General features: G+C 39.9%; 1 protein-coding gene across 1 annotated transcript; it reads right to left on the reverse strand.

Moving 5' to 3' along the window:
• Positions 1-1,270: 1,270 nt before the first annotated feature.
• On the reverse strand, positions 1,271-7,400 carry LOC124057684 (T-box transcription factor TBX2-like). The gene is made up of 7 exons (XM_046386165.1): positions 7,078-7,400; positions 6,731-6,998; positions 6,322-6,468; positions 6,089-6,165; positions 4,135-4,232; positions 3,546-4,003; positions 1,271-2,704 (listed from the first exon to the last, which is right to left on the reverse strand). Exons 1-7 carry the CDS (start codon positions 7,392-7,394, stop codon positions 2,411-2,413), a joined length of 1,659 nt encoding a protein of 552 aa, XP_046242121.1. The 5' UTR covers positions 7,395-7,400; the 3' UTR covers positions 1,271-2,410.
• Positions 7,401-13,364: the final 5,964 nt, after the last annotated feature.

Consider the following 13,364-nt stretch of genomic DNA (forward strand, 5'->3'; position numbering starts at 1 on the left):
CTTCTCATTCTCCGAGCGGGATTTTGGCTCCTCTCACAAGTCCATCTTAGCCTTTGATGATTTCCGAGACTCTTCCGAGTCTCCACTTGCTCCTGGCTAAAGTGTCCTCGCCGAGGACCAAATTTTGATTTCAGAGGTGGGGAGGGGGACGCAAGTATCTTGAATAAACCTCTACTCAATTAAACAAATACACTTTACAAGATTATTGAGAAATGATGAGGAGGATCTTGAAGTGGATATGCTGCTTTATTGGAGCCAGTGAAGGTGTTGCAGGATGGTGTGACGCATTTCTTTGAGTAACTTCCACTTTGACTTCTAAAGAAGTCTCTTATGTCCACTTTGTTTTTTCAGACATGATGTTTCGTTCGTGAACGATTCGTTCAGTATGAACAAAACTTTTATATGACTTGGGAGTAATAAGTCCTCTCAGTGAGCGATTCGTTCATTTTCATGCAGTACCTTCTCTCACTACATGACAGGCTGCTGCGTAAGCTCAGTCAGCAGGACAGCAGGAAACAGAAATGATTAGTTCACGACTCACTCAACTGTGTGTCCGTCCTCAGGCTGGGTGGCGAGCAGCAAGCACTACAGTTCGTTCTTTCGTTCATTTGTCATGTGACAGCTGTAGCTAAGCTACAGGGCTGTGACACCCGACACACATTATTTATTCGTCAAATCGTAATTAATTAGTGGTCTTCTGTTCTTGTTGATGTGTATAGTGGTATTGTGTATATAATGTGAAGTGTATTTATGAGTGTGTTTATAAATAAATACTTTTGAAAATTATATCAACATATTGATTGTTATAATCTGCCATGAAATAATAAAATATAACAATTGTAATAATAATATCACATATAATAATAATGATAATAATGTCATGTTTTGGGCACAATAAATGCACCATGTAAACATTTTGGGGAACTTATTAATTGTTACTTTTTGTTTTTATTGTCTCACAAATTTTCAAAATGAGTTTTACATTCACTTGTCCTCTACCAGCTGTCACGTGACAGGCAGTGCAGGCTGTGTAAGAGGCAATTTGTTCTCATTCATTGTTCACGCTCATCGTTCTCGTTCATCGTTCTCGGATCGGTCTCTCGTTCAGTTGTTACGTGACAGGTACCGCGTCACTGTCGCGCTGTTAAACAACAATGGCAGGGAGGATGCAGGACACAAGTCACTTTATTGTGGTGTGTATTTACTTTCCCAGGTTTTCATCTGGTTTGAATTGCTTGTGACATTTTGTGTATTATACTTTGTCAGCTGAAGCAAACCATGTTGCCTTCTCTATTTAGTGTTTGTGAACTGCGGCCCTTTTTACAACGCCCACAAGAGGGCTACAGTGCCACCTGCTGTAAAAATAAACGAAATGAATGAAATGACTCAAAAAAGATTCGTTCAATTTACTGTTCGAGAGTGAATGATTCGATTCAGTAAAAACAGACCAGCGCTAATGGACGGACACCTTGCCAATGAAACTCTAATATGGGAAGAATTCCCACTTTCTTACACTTCCGGTTATGTAGGAGGCGCTCGCAAGATAGTCCAAAATGAATGGGGGTTTATGGAGCTGTAGATCTAAAATGTAACTTTTATGGTGTAATTTTTTTTTGCCTGCAAATTGTCTTTATGTTTTCAGTATAAGCAATAGAGACAATAGATACAGTTCCATTAGATTTAATTTTTGCAGCTTTTTTGTGATGAAATATCTTTACGTTTACAACATTCACCATTCTGGTGTCAGGCATCAGTCAAGCACCAAGTTTGTGTTTTGTTTTAACCACACTTCTAACGTCTGCTGTAGCTATCGTTACGAAAATGCATAAGGTCTATAATACTCAAAACTGAAACCGTATTGTTGTGGTTATGTTCCTGTAATGATAACTGAAGTAAGCCTACCATAACATCAGGCTGTTAGTCGTAAATCTTTAACTAACCAATCAGCATACATTAGCAGAATTCTAGCACTTCATGGGCAAAGCCATCTGCCCTGTAAAAAAAATGAACAGGAATTGGTAATTTTTTTTTCAATTCTGATATATAATCGTTACTGTACAGCATTCAGACTAAACAAACAAACTGAATGTTGTCTCCCAGAGAGGGACAGTGTCTGTTAAATGTTTCTGAGTTTAAAAGTAAAACATTTTCTGAAATGAGAAGTGCTGTTCAACATCCTTATCATACAACAAGCAGCACCTAATTTCAATTAAGTCCCCACTTCAGATATCATTCACAAGCTATGTTACATTCCTTGAAATAAAACAGTGTTTGTGCCACAGTGGTTCAGCCTTGTTGACAATAAGATGCAGAAGTTTGGGACTTACATAGGTTTTACACCAAAGTACGCTTAGAGTCACTCCCAGAAGACTACGGCCTTTAGTTAGTAAACACTCTCAAGTCAGTATTTTCAAACTGTCTGTGTCTCTTCTTGACTGCAGTCAGTTTCATCTTCATCTTTCTGGCTTGTTTTGGTCAGCAAAACCAAGTCAGGGGTAAGATATTTCAATCCACTACCACCCACAAGAGGAACAGATGAAGATGTTATTGGAGAGGTGAAGTAGTCCCAACTGTGGACGCTTGGATAGGCTCTAAAGTCCACTCTAGACTGCACTGGTGGGACAAGGTACTGGGCTGATCCTGCAGACAAGCCGGAGTAGGGATAAAACAGAACCCCTCCAAAATGTGAAAGCCGCACCAGGTCCTGTTAACAGAGAAAAATACACACAACAGATTAGAAGTTGGGAAAAAAAGTGAAATGTGAAACACTGGAAACAGGCAATCAGTGTTGTGCTCAAAAGCTGTAACTGTGTATTACATTTTATATTACATGCACTATACATACACTATATCTGAATGACACAGATGTTTATTTTACAATTTCCCATGTAAATACTTGTTGAACAGTAGGTCAGGGCTGTATCTGGAAGGGGAGTGGGACTGGCCACGGCCAAAATCTTGTTAAATTAATTTGCTTAATTTAAGTTGCTTTGGATAAAAGAGTTGGCAAAATGAATATATTGTAGTATTTAAGAAATTGTTAACAGGAATGTAAGAAACTGTGAGATGCTGTAATTTAAGTCATTTAGTCATTTAAGTCTGCTAATTAAAGCAAAGGAGAAATATTAAATTAATACTGGCGTGTGTGTGTGTGCGCGTGCACATATTTGTGACATTTGTGTGCATATTTCATGCCACCACTGCATAAGTCACTGCCCCACTTGGGCCACCCCAGTCAAAAAGTCTGGACACGCCCCTGCAGTAGGCAAACAGAGCAGATAATGGATGATTTTCAGGTGATTAATATTTAACTTAATATGTAGCTTGGACTCATTCTATTATGATATGGTGCTCTGGCATTAATTTACAAAGTACAGTACTCGAGCACAACACTTGAGTACAATTTTAAGGTACTTAAGTTGATCAAAATTCTTCTTCATTTATTCCTCACCTCTTTTTACAACAACAAGGCTGACTAATGAAATGTAAAAATGCTGAGTGATGTTGTATATGTGTTTTAATTAAGATTTCATTTTAAACTGTACCAGAGGGGGCCTTTGAGGGCTGATGGGAAAACCTGGAGTTCGTGGAGTCCTGACAAGCGGTGCCAGGCTCAGTCCGCATGGCACTGCTCTGTCCACGGAGCCACAGCTGTTCCAGGTGTTTATCTGTGTTGAGTGGAGAAGACTGCTGGGCATCCTTGGATCCCGCACATGTTTGTGTAATTCCAGTGGATAAACACAGCTGTGTGAAAAATCACTGCATGATTTGCACAGTTGCTCCTTCTTTGAGTCTCGTGGCTCACAGCAACACACTCTATTGGTTAATGTACTGGTGGCTTGGCCTTGTCTGGGGTCCGTCTCTCTCTGTGCCACAACTGGAGTCTGGCTCGTCCACTCTGTTATGGAAACCTCTGGCTCAGTTTTTGTTCTTTGTCTTTGCACCGCTTCTCCAGGATTGTCCTCAACGTGGTAATCTCTGTCGCTGTCGCTTTCATGAGCATCTTGAAACAAAAAGGATATACAGGAAAGTTAGTTTTGGATTCATGTTTTTACACTCACAGAATGTTATGTATTGACAAAATGAGAATGATCCAGGTTGAAGTGGTGTCTGTGATAAACACATTTTGTTTACCTGAAGATTTAGAATTGTCTGAATATTGCACAGATGAAGCTTTTACAGGGTCCACGTCAGTCATCTCTTTAGACTTTTGGGATGATTGCTGTAGTTTCCTGATGTGACAAAAGAAAGTATAAGAACTGAAAGATAATCACATCACAGAAGAAAAAACACCCAACATAAAATTATTCCAATCTTCATTTTAGAATCTTTTCAAAACACAGCAGTGGAATCAGGCTGCCTGAGGGGGAGGGCCGAAAAAAAATTAAAAAGGGCACCAGATGTATGCAGGAGGTGCCAGCAAGCAGTACTTTGTGATGCATTTATGGTGCAACAGTCAAAAAAAAATTGTACAATTATTTTAATATGTGACTCAGATGTTAGAACTACTACACTTCAGTAATAAAAACACACAGGGAACTATTCAACTATACACCCATTTACAGGCACATGGAGACCAGCTAATTTTCAGTGTTAGGCAGAATAAACGGCACTGCATCACATCTTTAAAGAGGCCCTTTTGTTGTATGAGCCAGCAATTAAACCAAGAGGGCTTTTTATTATTATTATAATAATTATATAAATATAATTATTATTTTTAATTTAAAAATGTGCTATTGTGGCAATGATGCAGCATGATGTCTGCGAAGTAACTGGGGGTTTCACGCTTGAGTGAAGTGAGCATTAAATTTCGATGATTGAAATCTAAAGGAAGCTTGGCGATTCTCTCAGTATTGTTTCCCTCTTTCCTGCGCGTGTCTGGCGCACACCGGAAGAGCAAAAAGAAACGTGGCGTCAAAGGAGACACAGCTGGCTCACCTGTGGCCAGCAGCTGCACCTTCAGACACTTAGACTGTGCGCACTACCTGAAAGAATCCGACAGCGTCAGCGATGTTTGCTTTATTTTCTATTTCAGAGATCCTCTACGGATTTGTTTGGGAAGAGGCTGTACTCCGGACAGATTTGAGAAGCAGACCTTTGAAACAAACTGAATTTCTAATATTTTTTAAATTCTTGAATCCCAGACGGGTCGTATTCTTTTTTTTTTTGTTAAGTAAAGTCTGGATTATGTATCTAAAGATCTTAATGTGGATTATTTTTGGTAAATATTTTTCTAACTTGCCAATCCCAAAAAAGCCACCAGGATAAAGTCCATAATACAATAAATAAATGATTCGGTGAATTTCCCCTCCAGACATTAATTGCTGCCACAGAAGAAAAGGCTTTAAAAAAACAAACAAAAAAAAAAAAACAGACCGCCCTGTTGTAAATATTACTGAACATTTAACCGAGATAAGATAAGATGAACTATTGATTCCGCAGTGGGGAAATTCACTTGTCGTGGCAGCTCACAAGGACAGAGAAAGAGTGCAAAAACAGTTACAAAAAAATATAGGTAATAAATGAACAATTTACACAGTACGATATACAGCTATATACAAGTCCTCATAAGGGAGGAAAAAAGGAGTAAGTGAAATATCACAGATCTAAATGATTTCGACCCCTTAGAGACGTTTTGTTTCTTGACAAAATGATGTGAGCGGGGATGGCGCACTGGGGGCTCAGTATGTGGCAAACCCTGACTGTGGTCCTGCTTACAGCCCAACCTCGAAATGAAGTGGTCGTAGCCACGGCTCAGTCCAGCACGTTGAAACGAGGTCTACTGTGATGCAGTAGATGCAGGCATGTGATTACATTAATGCATCTGTGCAAATAATGCATGTAATATCAACTAATGATGATAATAATAATAATAAGAAGAAGAAGAGAACCAGAAGAAGAAAAGTAGAAGAGAAATGTGCACTTTTACTTCTTAGACTTTTTGTGTGTTTTACAATACTTTTAGCGAAGTAAAATTCTCATGTCACAACGTCATTATTTTTATTTATTTCGTTATTTATTTTACATTATTTTGTGGTGTTGCCATATCCTCCACCACTATGACGCATTTAAAAACTGAGTGACTCACCTCTTTTCTCGTCTTCCGTTGCCCGTGTCTCGGAAGCCCTTCGCGAAAGGATTGTTGTCTATTTTCAGCTGTGTAATCTGAAGAGATGAAGGAGAACAAGACAAAGTCTGGTTTTATTTGTCACATGGTTCATTGTAACTGTGGTTTAAAAATCTCCGCCATAAATTATTTGGGGTTTTTGTTGTTGTTCTTGAGTGCAGGTTTGTATTGCAGAGGGAAAAAAAAGCTCTTACCTTATCATTTTGGTAGGCTGTTACTGCGACGAATTCTGTCTCAGAAAAGACATATGTCCTAAAGGTACTGTACGGCAGTTTCACAATGTCGTTTGTCTTCACTATGTGAAATCTCGGCTGGTATTTGTGCATCGAGTTGAGAATTGTCTGCAAATAAAAATGATGGTGAAGTCACAACCGAATTTGTCTGATGGATTTACAAATGAATTAAACGATTAAGATATATTAATACCAGACACAAGATAAAGTTAAAATCAACTTTCTGCATTACAGCAAATCTACTGTATTTAAATGTTTGAGAGGTGCTTGACATCACAACAAAGGGCCACAAACGTGCGAGTTCGTGTCTTAAACTGGGCCCTGTCTTGTTTATTCGTTAAAAAGTACTCAAGTCAAAATCCAAACTCACAAATCCGTGCTTATCCGATACGTTGTTAGTCAGTTTCAGTTTGTGGAAGCTGACCACTTTGGACATCCACTGCTCGCCCGTGGCCGGACTGTCCGGGTGAATGTACATGCGTTTGGGCATCTCCGGGTCCGCCTTCCCGGCCACCATCCAGTGGGAGTTATGAAACTTATATCTGCAGTCATCAGCCGTCACGATGTCCATCAGAAGGATATATTTGGCTTTCATCTCCATGCCGGTGCACCTGGCCTTGAGCGGCGGAAACATGCGCCTGAAGGAAGGGGAGAGCATGCATTCGGTAACACCGCAAAACTTTCCATCCGCGCGTAATCATTACACATGTACTGTACCTGCCAGATTTTGTAATGACCATTTCAGTGCCGTATTTGTGAAACTGTCTCCAAAGGTCACCGGCTTCCAAATAAACTCTGGGCTCATCCTCTGTCCTCTCCTTTCCCTCCAGAATTTCGGGAGGACTGCACCAAATTAAAGACTGCTTCGTTGGCGACGCGTGAATTATCGAGTCCGCGCTGACATTCGAGCTGGGATCTGACGATCCCCGGGAAGATAAGGTGATCGTTGGGAACAGCGAGGGTCCGGTCAAGATGGTCTTTGAAGGCACTTGTGGTACCTGTCGTGGGGCACACGGCCCCGAGAAGCTACGCATGGTAAAAACAAGCTTTTACGCACGACTCTGCTGTTTGTCTTACACTTTTATGTCACGTTGATACCTGCAGGACAAGTGTACCTGCATATTTTTAAATTCACTAAAACGCATCAAAGATGGCAGGTTTATATGAATCTTGCTGTTTCCCTGGATGTTTTGTCTTAGAAAAGTCCTTCCCACTGTCCAGTGCGCCCTGATGCCTCTCAGCCTGTGTCCACGCTGATTTCCTCCTTGACACGTTTGGACTCAGTGTGACACCCAGCAGTGGGTGGAGTTTCTCTGGTATTACTCTTTATGTGCAGGAAAATGCTGCCTCAAGTTTCTTTACTGGCTGATGAAGCTGTTTGTGACAGTTTTGGGGGGTTAAAATCTAGTTTTATAGATTACAAAGCAGCACAACAAACCTGAACCAAGCACACATGTAGAACACTTTATTAGGCATAAAAATGAGCACCTCTAACTTCTTCCCACAGTTTACATGAAGCTGTATCAGACTGATGTGTGTGTTGCCTCCCATAAACACTGTGATGAACCCCAGAACTGTACCATCATGAAATCTGAGTGACAACCCAACATTCTGAAACAACCCTCTATCTTCCCACATCATTCCAGCCGCCTGTGGTTTCATTAGCTCCACTGATGTGGTCTCTCCTCCCGTACAGCGCTGAATGGGGGACAGTCTGCAGGGAGTCAGCTCGGTGGAGGTGCCTCTGCCAGCAATTGTCCCAGCTGGATTAGGCTCTGGGTTTGGTTACAGGCTTTTTATTGCTCAATGGTCCATGACAGCGTAGGAACGTCCCAGGGAAAACTTTCTGTGAGTGAGGGCGGCAGGTTCAAGATGCATATATGTCACTGAGGAGGTGCAGCACCACAGGGGCCCTACAGTATGTCAGCACAAAGAGGTGATGCTCAATGTGAAATCACATAAAACCATAAAGTGGAAAGAAAGGCAGATACACTATATTGTTTGAATACAAAGAAACAATTAGTATTACTGAAATTTAAGTTGTGAGGGATAAATGTCTTGCTGCTGAATAAGGTCATTGACCACAATATGATTCAACCACTGTTCTTATTTATGCAACATTTCAAAACAGAAGCACATTATGAAAATAAAATAACCCCATTATTACAATGGTATGTTTGAGTCTAATTTTAAAAATTATTTTTTATAATTTTTAAGAATTTCCCTCCAGGGATAAATAAAGGAATTCTGATTCTTCTGAAAAAAGTAATAATAATTTGAAAAGAATGCTATGCTGTGACAGCAATGTAATTCTAATAATAACTAAACTAAACAAATTCCCAATAATATTATTATCCTTTCTAGTATTACACTGTACTGAAGATCTGCAGTTTGCTTGTCAAAGTGGTGTTGCCCTTCCCCAGCAGAAGTCTGCCATGTGTGCAATCAATGTCAAACCTTATTACTTTTAAATGTATTAAAAAGCAGAAAACTTGAATGTAATATGAGTGTAATGTGACTGTTGATTGTGATAGTAGTTGTAAATTGTTTTAAAAATGACAGTTCTTTAGTTAATTAATAAAAAGTGCATCCTGTTGGGTTTTTTTAAAATAGCAGTCAGTGATTTTTCAATTTTTATTTATTTATGTATTTGTAGTCATGTTAACTCCATGGTGACAGCCTTGCTGCTCATGAAATAAATTTTAAACGTATCAAATGTAAAGTTTCAACATATCCTTGGTTTGCAGAGACATACAATGCAAACATTTATTCTGGCACTTGGATCCATTGTACTTGTGATTGGGGCAATTTAAATCTCTGACATACAGTATGTAACAGGTAGTAGGTCTACTCAAACAGAAAATTTATTAAATCATAAACATATTAAGCAGGGCTGTTAATGACAAGAGTGAAATGACTTTGGCTGTGGAGGTTCAGTTAGTAGGTAGTAAAGTCAAAGTAACTGTCCACTTATTTATAGCCTGTTACAACTCCTAAGTCATGGCCATTGCTGAAACAATGGTTAGAGGTAACAACAGCCCTTCTAAAAGCAACACACTGAGGCTCGTATTTCAGCAAGGACTTTGCTGTGAAATCAGGAAATATCTCACACTGGACCTTTAGTTACAGCTTCCCAAAGTCTCTCTTATCAGATGCCTAAGAAAGCTCACTTTTTTATTCAGAGGCCATTTAAGATATGCAGTGGGTGGCAGAGCTGATGACCCAATCTTTTTCTGGCAGAGAAGCAGGGGAAAACCCTGCGTGTTCTTCAGCCAACTTCAAAGAGCCAGTCAGTAATCTGAAACAGGCCTGAGAATGATGGCAAACAAGACGCCTGGCTGTTATTTGTGGATTTGGCCCACAAGCTGCATGTGAAACCTGTCACTGAGGATAAACCGGCAGATCTCCACTGGGTCATTGCCCAGTAACACATTCTCCCTAGTAAAACCTCCAAATTACTTGACTGACCCTTTTGGATGTGTTGATATGGTTCACAAGGCAGGAGGAGACTGGAGAGCTGAGGAAGGAACCCAAGGCAAACCTTGACCCCAGAATAGAGTACTCCACTGATATACCATAATGCTGGCAGGCACGCGATGGACAGCAGGGGCGTTTCTAGGAGTTGACAGGTTCTGAGGCTAAGCCCACACTATCTGAGGCTAGGTCTGCAAGTGAGCACCTTGTTGTTTTATTGATATGGTCCCTGATGTTGTTCCTGGAACACCAATGCCTCAATTTCATTTTATTTTACTGCGTTGTATATCTACAGCAAACATTACATTTCATTTGAAATTTAGTTTTTAATGTAATGTTAATACAATTGCTCTGGACAAAATGGACATCTGGGGGTCAGCTGGAAATTCTCCATCCTGTGGTAGCAGTATTTAACTGCTACTTTACCTTATTATTTTGTTTTTCCATTTTCTATGATTGTAAAGTCTGACTGATTTTGTTCATTTGTAGTTGAAAAGGTGTCTTGGTTCAAGCTGACAGTAAACTTTTAGTTGATTTTACATTTGAAAATCATGCACATCAATTTTTAATGACAATGAAAATTTAACATGAAATGCTGTCAAAATACATTAAGATTCTATGCAATCTATACTCAAAACTCAAGTGTAGACTACACATTTCATCAAGCTTTGCATTTTTGAAATCTTTTCAGCTATTCTCACACAAATATGTCACGCTGTGCATCCATACTACAAGAGGGCTGCAGATATCAGCATTTATATAATTGGACATTACAGTTTACTGCGGAACAGGTGAGTAAAGTCATAAAAATGATCGTTTTGATTAATAACAGATGGATTGCAAGTGGGTGAAATAATAGATCATTATCAAAGAAATTATTAATTAGATGGCCTGCAGTGATCCCATAACCGCAGAAACAGCAAACGCATCTCCTGGTTAAGAGAAATGCTGTGCATATTTACGCATGAGACAACATCAACAACAACAGCTCGGACAACAACAGCTTAACTTTATTAATTAAATCTTCTGACACTCCAACAGGACTGGTCAGGATCCAGTGTTAATTAGTGTTCTGTTCTTCTACACAGCCAAAAGAGCTCACACAGTGCAGGGTCTTAGCCCCAGAAACCTGACACAAAAAACACAGATGATGGAGGGAGATATTGTCGTTTTTATTCCCCATTGTCATCTTTCTTGGCAAAACCTGTCAACACAACCTCAAGGTCATTAATTTGTCTTTTCAACCTTAAAAAACACTATAGGCCAAGAGTGTTTGTTACTGCCTTCCAACTGACTCATATCATGAGCAGTTGAAGGGTATAAAGTGGACTTATTGTAACTGGACTCATGCTTTGACTCACCACTGACTCATAATCTGATCTGGCACCTCTGTGGTAAAGGTTTGGTTAATTTTGCAAACCTGTTTGCTACCAGCCTTGGCTAACAGCAAACCACGGTTTACTGTGCCAGAGTCACTTAAACTCTGTTATCCCTAACCATCCAGCCCAGTCTTTTTTCTAAAGAGGGCACAGATATTCATGGTACCCAGAGAGTGTGTCCTTTTGACGATGGTGATTCTTTCTTCTAGCACTACCATGAGGTTGACTTCTTCATCCAAATATCTTAACAACTACATGACGAATCTCTTCAAAATTTGGTACTGACAATCATGACCCCCAGAGGAAGAATTCAAATTATTCTGGTCTTCTGGCATTACATGTAGCACCATTATCAGGTCAAAATGCTAACGTGTCTAATACCTCGGTTTATGATCAAATACCTGCAAAGCTTTGACATTTGACATTGCCATCAGTCCCAGCTGTACATTGTGTTAAGTGCTAATTGGCAAATGCTGGCATGCTAAGTCACCTGCTAAATATCAACATGCTAGCTTCATCACTGTATGTATGTTTGCATGCCATGCTGATGCAAGCGTTTAGCTCAAGGACAGCCTCACAGGGCCCCTAGCAGGGCTATAGATGAAGATGCAAAAGGTGTAAAGGACAAACTAGCAAATGTCTCAGTCAATCAGGAAATCAGAGTTACTGTGTCATGGTGTGCTAGCATCTCTTCTCCTTTTATAACCGTAAGTTTTGTCAGCAGTACTGTCAAGTCATTTATTCATGATCTCTTCAATATAATGTTAATTTTTAATCCAAAACATCTGCGATTTCAACCATCCACGTTGTTTTCCTACAGCGTCCTCTGACTGGAAATCTTCTCCACAGCCAGGGTCACTGGAAAGCTTCCAAACCGCTCTGGCCGCGCCGTCTCCTTAACACTTCTCATGTTTGGACAGTTGAACGTTGATGAATAGCCTAATGGTAACAGGTTAGTGCAAGTGAACATAGTTGGGCTTCAGAGGTGAGAGGAATGTAGTTTAACAACAGAGCAGAGGTGCTGAAAGAGACAGGGCTTGTATTGACATCAAACACACACACACACACACACAGCGGCCACATGTTACAAGGTGTGGCAGAGTGGAAGATGAGCCATGAGAAAGTCAAGTGTAGTCAGTCACCATCAGACTAAATATAAGTCATCATATCAACATACCATTGCTTTTTTTCCTTCTTTTTCTTTTTTCTTTTTTTTTACGATATTCATTTACATTTAAATTTGTAAGATTTTAAACAGGCTGCCATCTACATTTCCTGATTTTAAAATCCCTCCCAAATAAATTTGTGATTGGGTAGCCCTGGTGTATTTTTTGCCTAATTGTCTTGAATGTGCTTGTTTGTAACTGCGTTTACCTTGATCTTCCATTATCTTTTTTGATCCGATCTATGTTATTTCCTTGCTTATTGTTTACATTTCTTAGCAGTATTTGCATAATTTTATTTGTTCATTTAGTTCAATTTATTCATTGTTAGTGTCATGCACAAACGCACTGAAGACCCCTCAAGTACAAAAAAGCCAAACTGAACATTCATTGAATCAGGTCAAAATGAAAACTAACTTATACAAAGTAATAACAGGGCACGGTGGTGCAGTGGTTAGCACCATCACCTCACAGCAAGAGGGTTTCAGGGTCGATTCCTGGGCTGGGTCTTTCTGTGTGGATGTTGCCTGTTCTCCCTGTGCCTGTGTGGGTTTTCTCTGGGTATTCATGCAGTTGATGTACCCAGGATGAACCCTGACTAGCACCCAGAGTGGATAGGCTCTGAGTTAGCAATCATATCCACTAATCAAACTGAAATGATAAATCTTTAATGCAACACCTGCACTGTTACATAATCTTGACGCCCATTTATAGCAAGTCACTGAATCAGAGGATTTTATTATTATTATTTATTTATTTATCGTATGCCTTGTTCTTGGGTGGTGAGTTCTGAAAAACAAAACTCTGCTTGATATACACGCAATTCAATTCTCAAGATCACAATCAGGGAATGCATGTGGTGTCGCATGTGGTTTATGGTTACACCAGCACAGTTCATCTAGAAGTGTGTTTCAGAATTAAACTGTGTATGCAGACAAGTCCAGCAGCAGATAACCTTTGGGCTGTTGGGGGGGGGGGGTTGAGCAGA

The sequence above is a fragment of the Scatophagus argus genome, chromosome 4 (assembly GCF_020382885.2).
Source record: "Scatophagus argus isolate fScaArg1 chromosome 4, fScaArg1.pri, whole genome shotgun sequence".
Classification (NCBI taxonomy): Eukaryota; Metazoa; Chordata; class Actinopteri; family Scatophagidae; genus Scatophagus; species Scatophagus argus.

Coding starts and splice junctions, on each gene's coding strand:
- LOC124057684 (XM_046386165.1), bottom strand. CDS start 7,394: ATGCGTAGCTTCTCGGGGCCGTGTGCCCCACGACAGGTACCACAAGTG. Junction 6,469..6,730: donor TATCGGATAAGCACGGATTT/GTGAGTTTGGAT, acceptor TTTTATTTGCAG/ACAATTCTCAACTCGATGCA. Junction 2,705..3,545: donor GCCCTCAAAGGCCCCCTCTG/GTACAGTTTAAA, acceptor CTCTGTTAACAG/GACCTGGTGCGGCTTTCACA.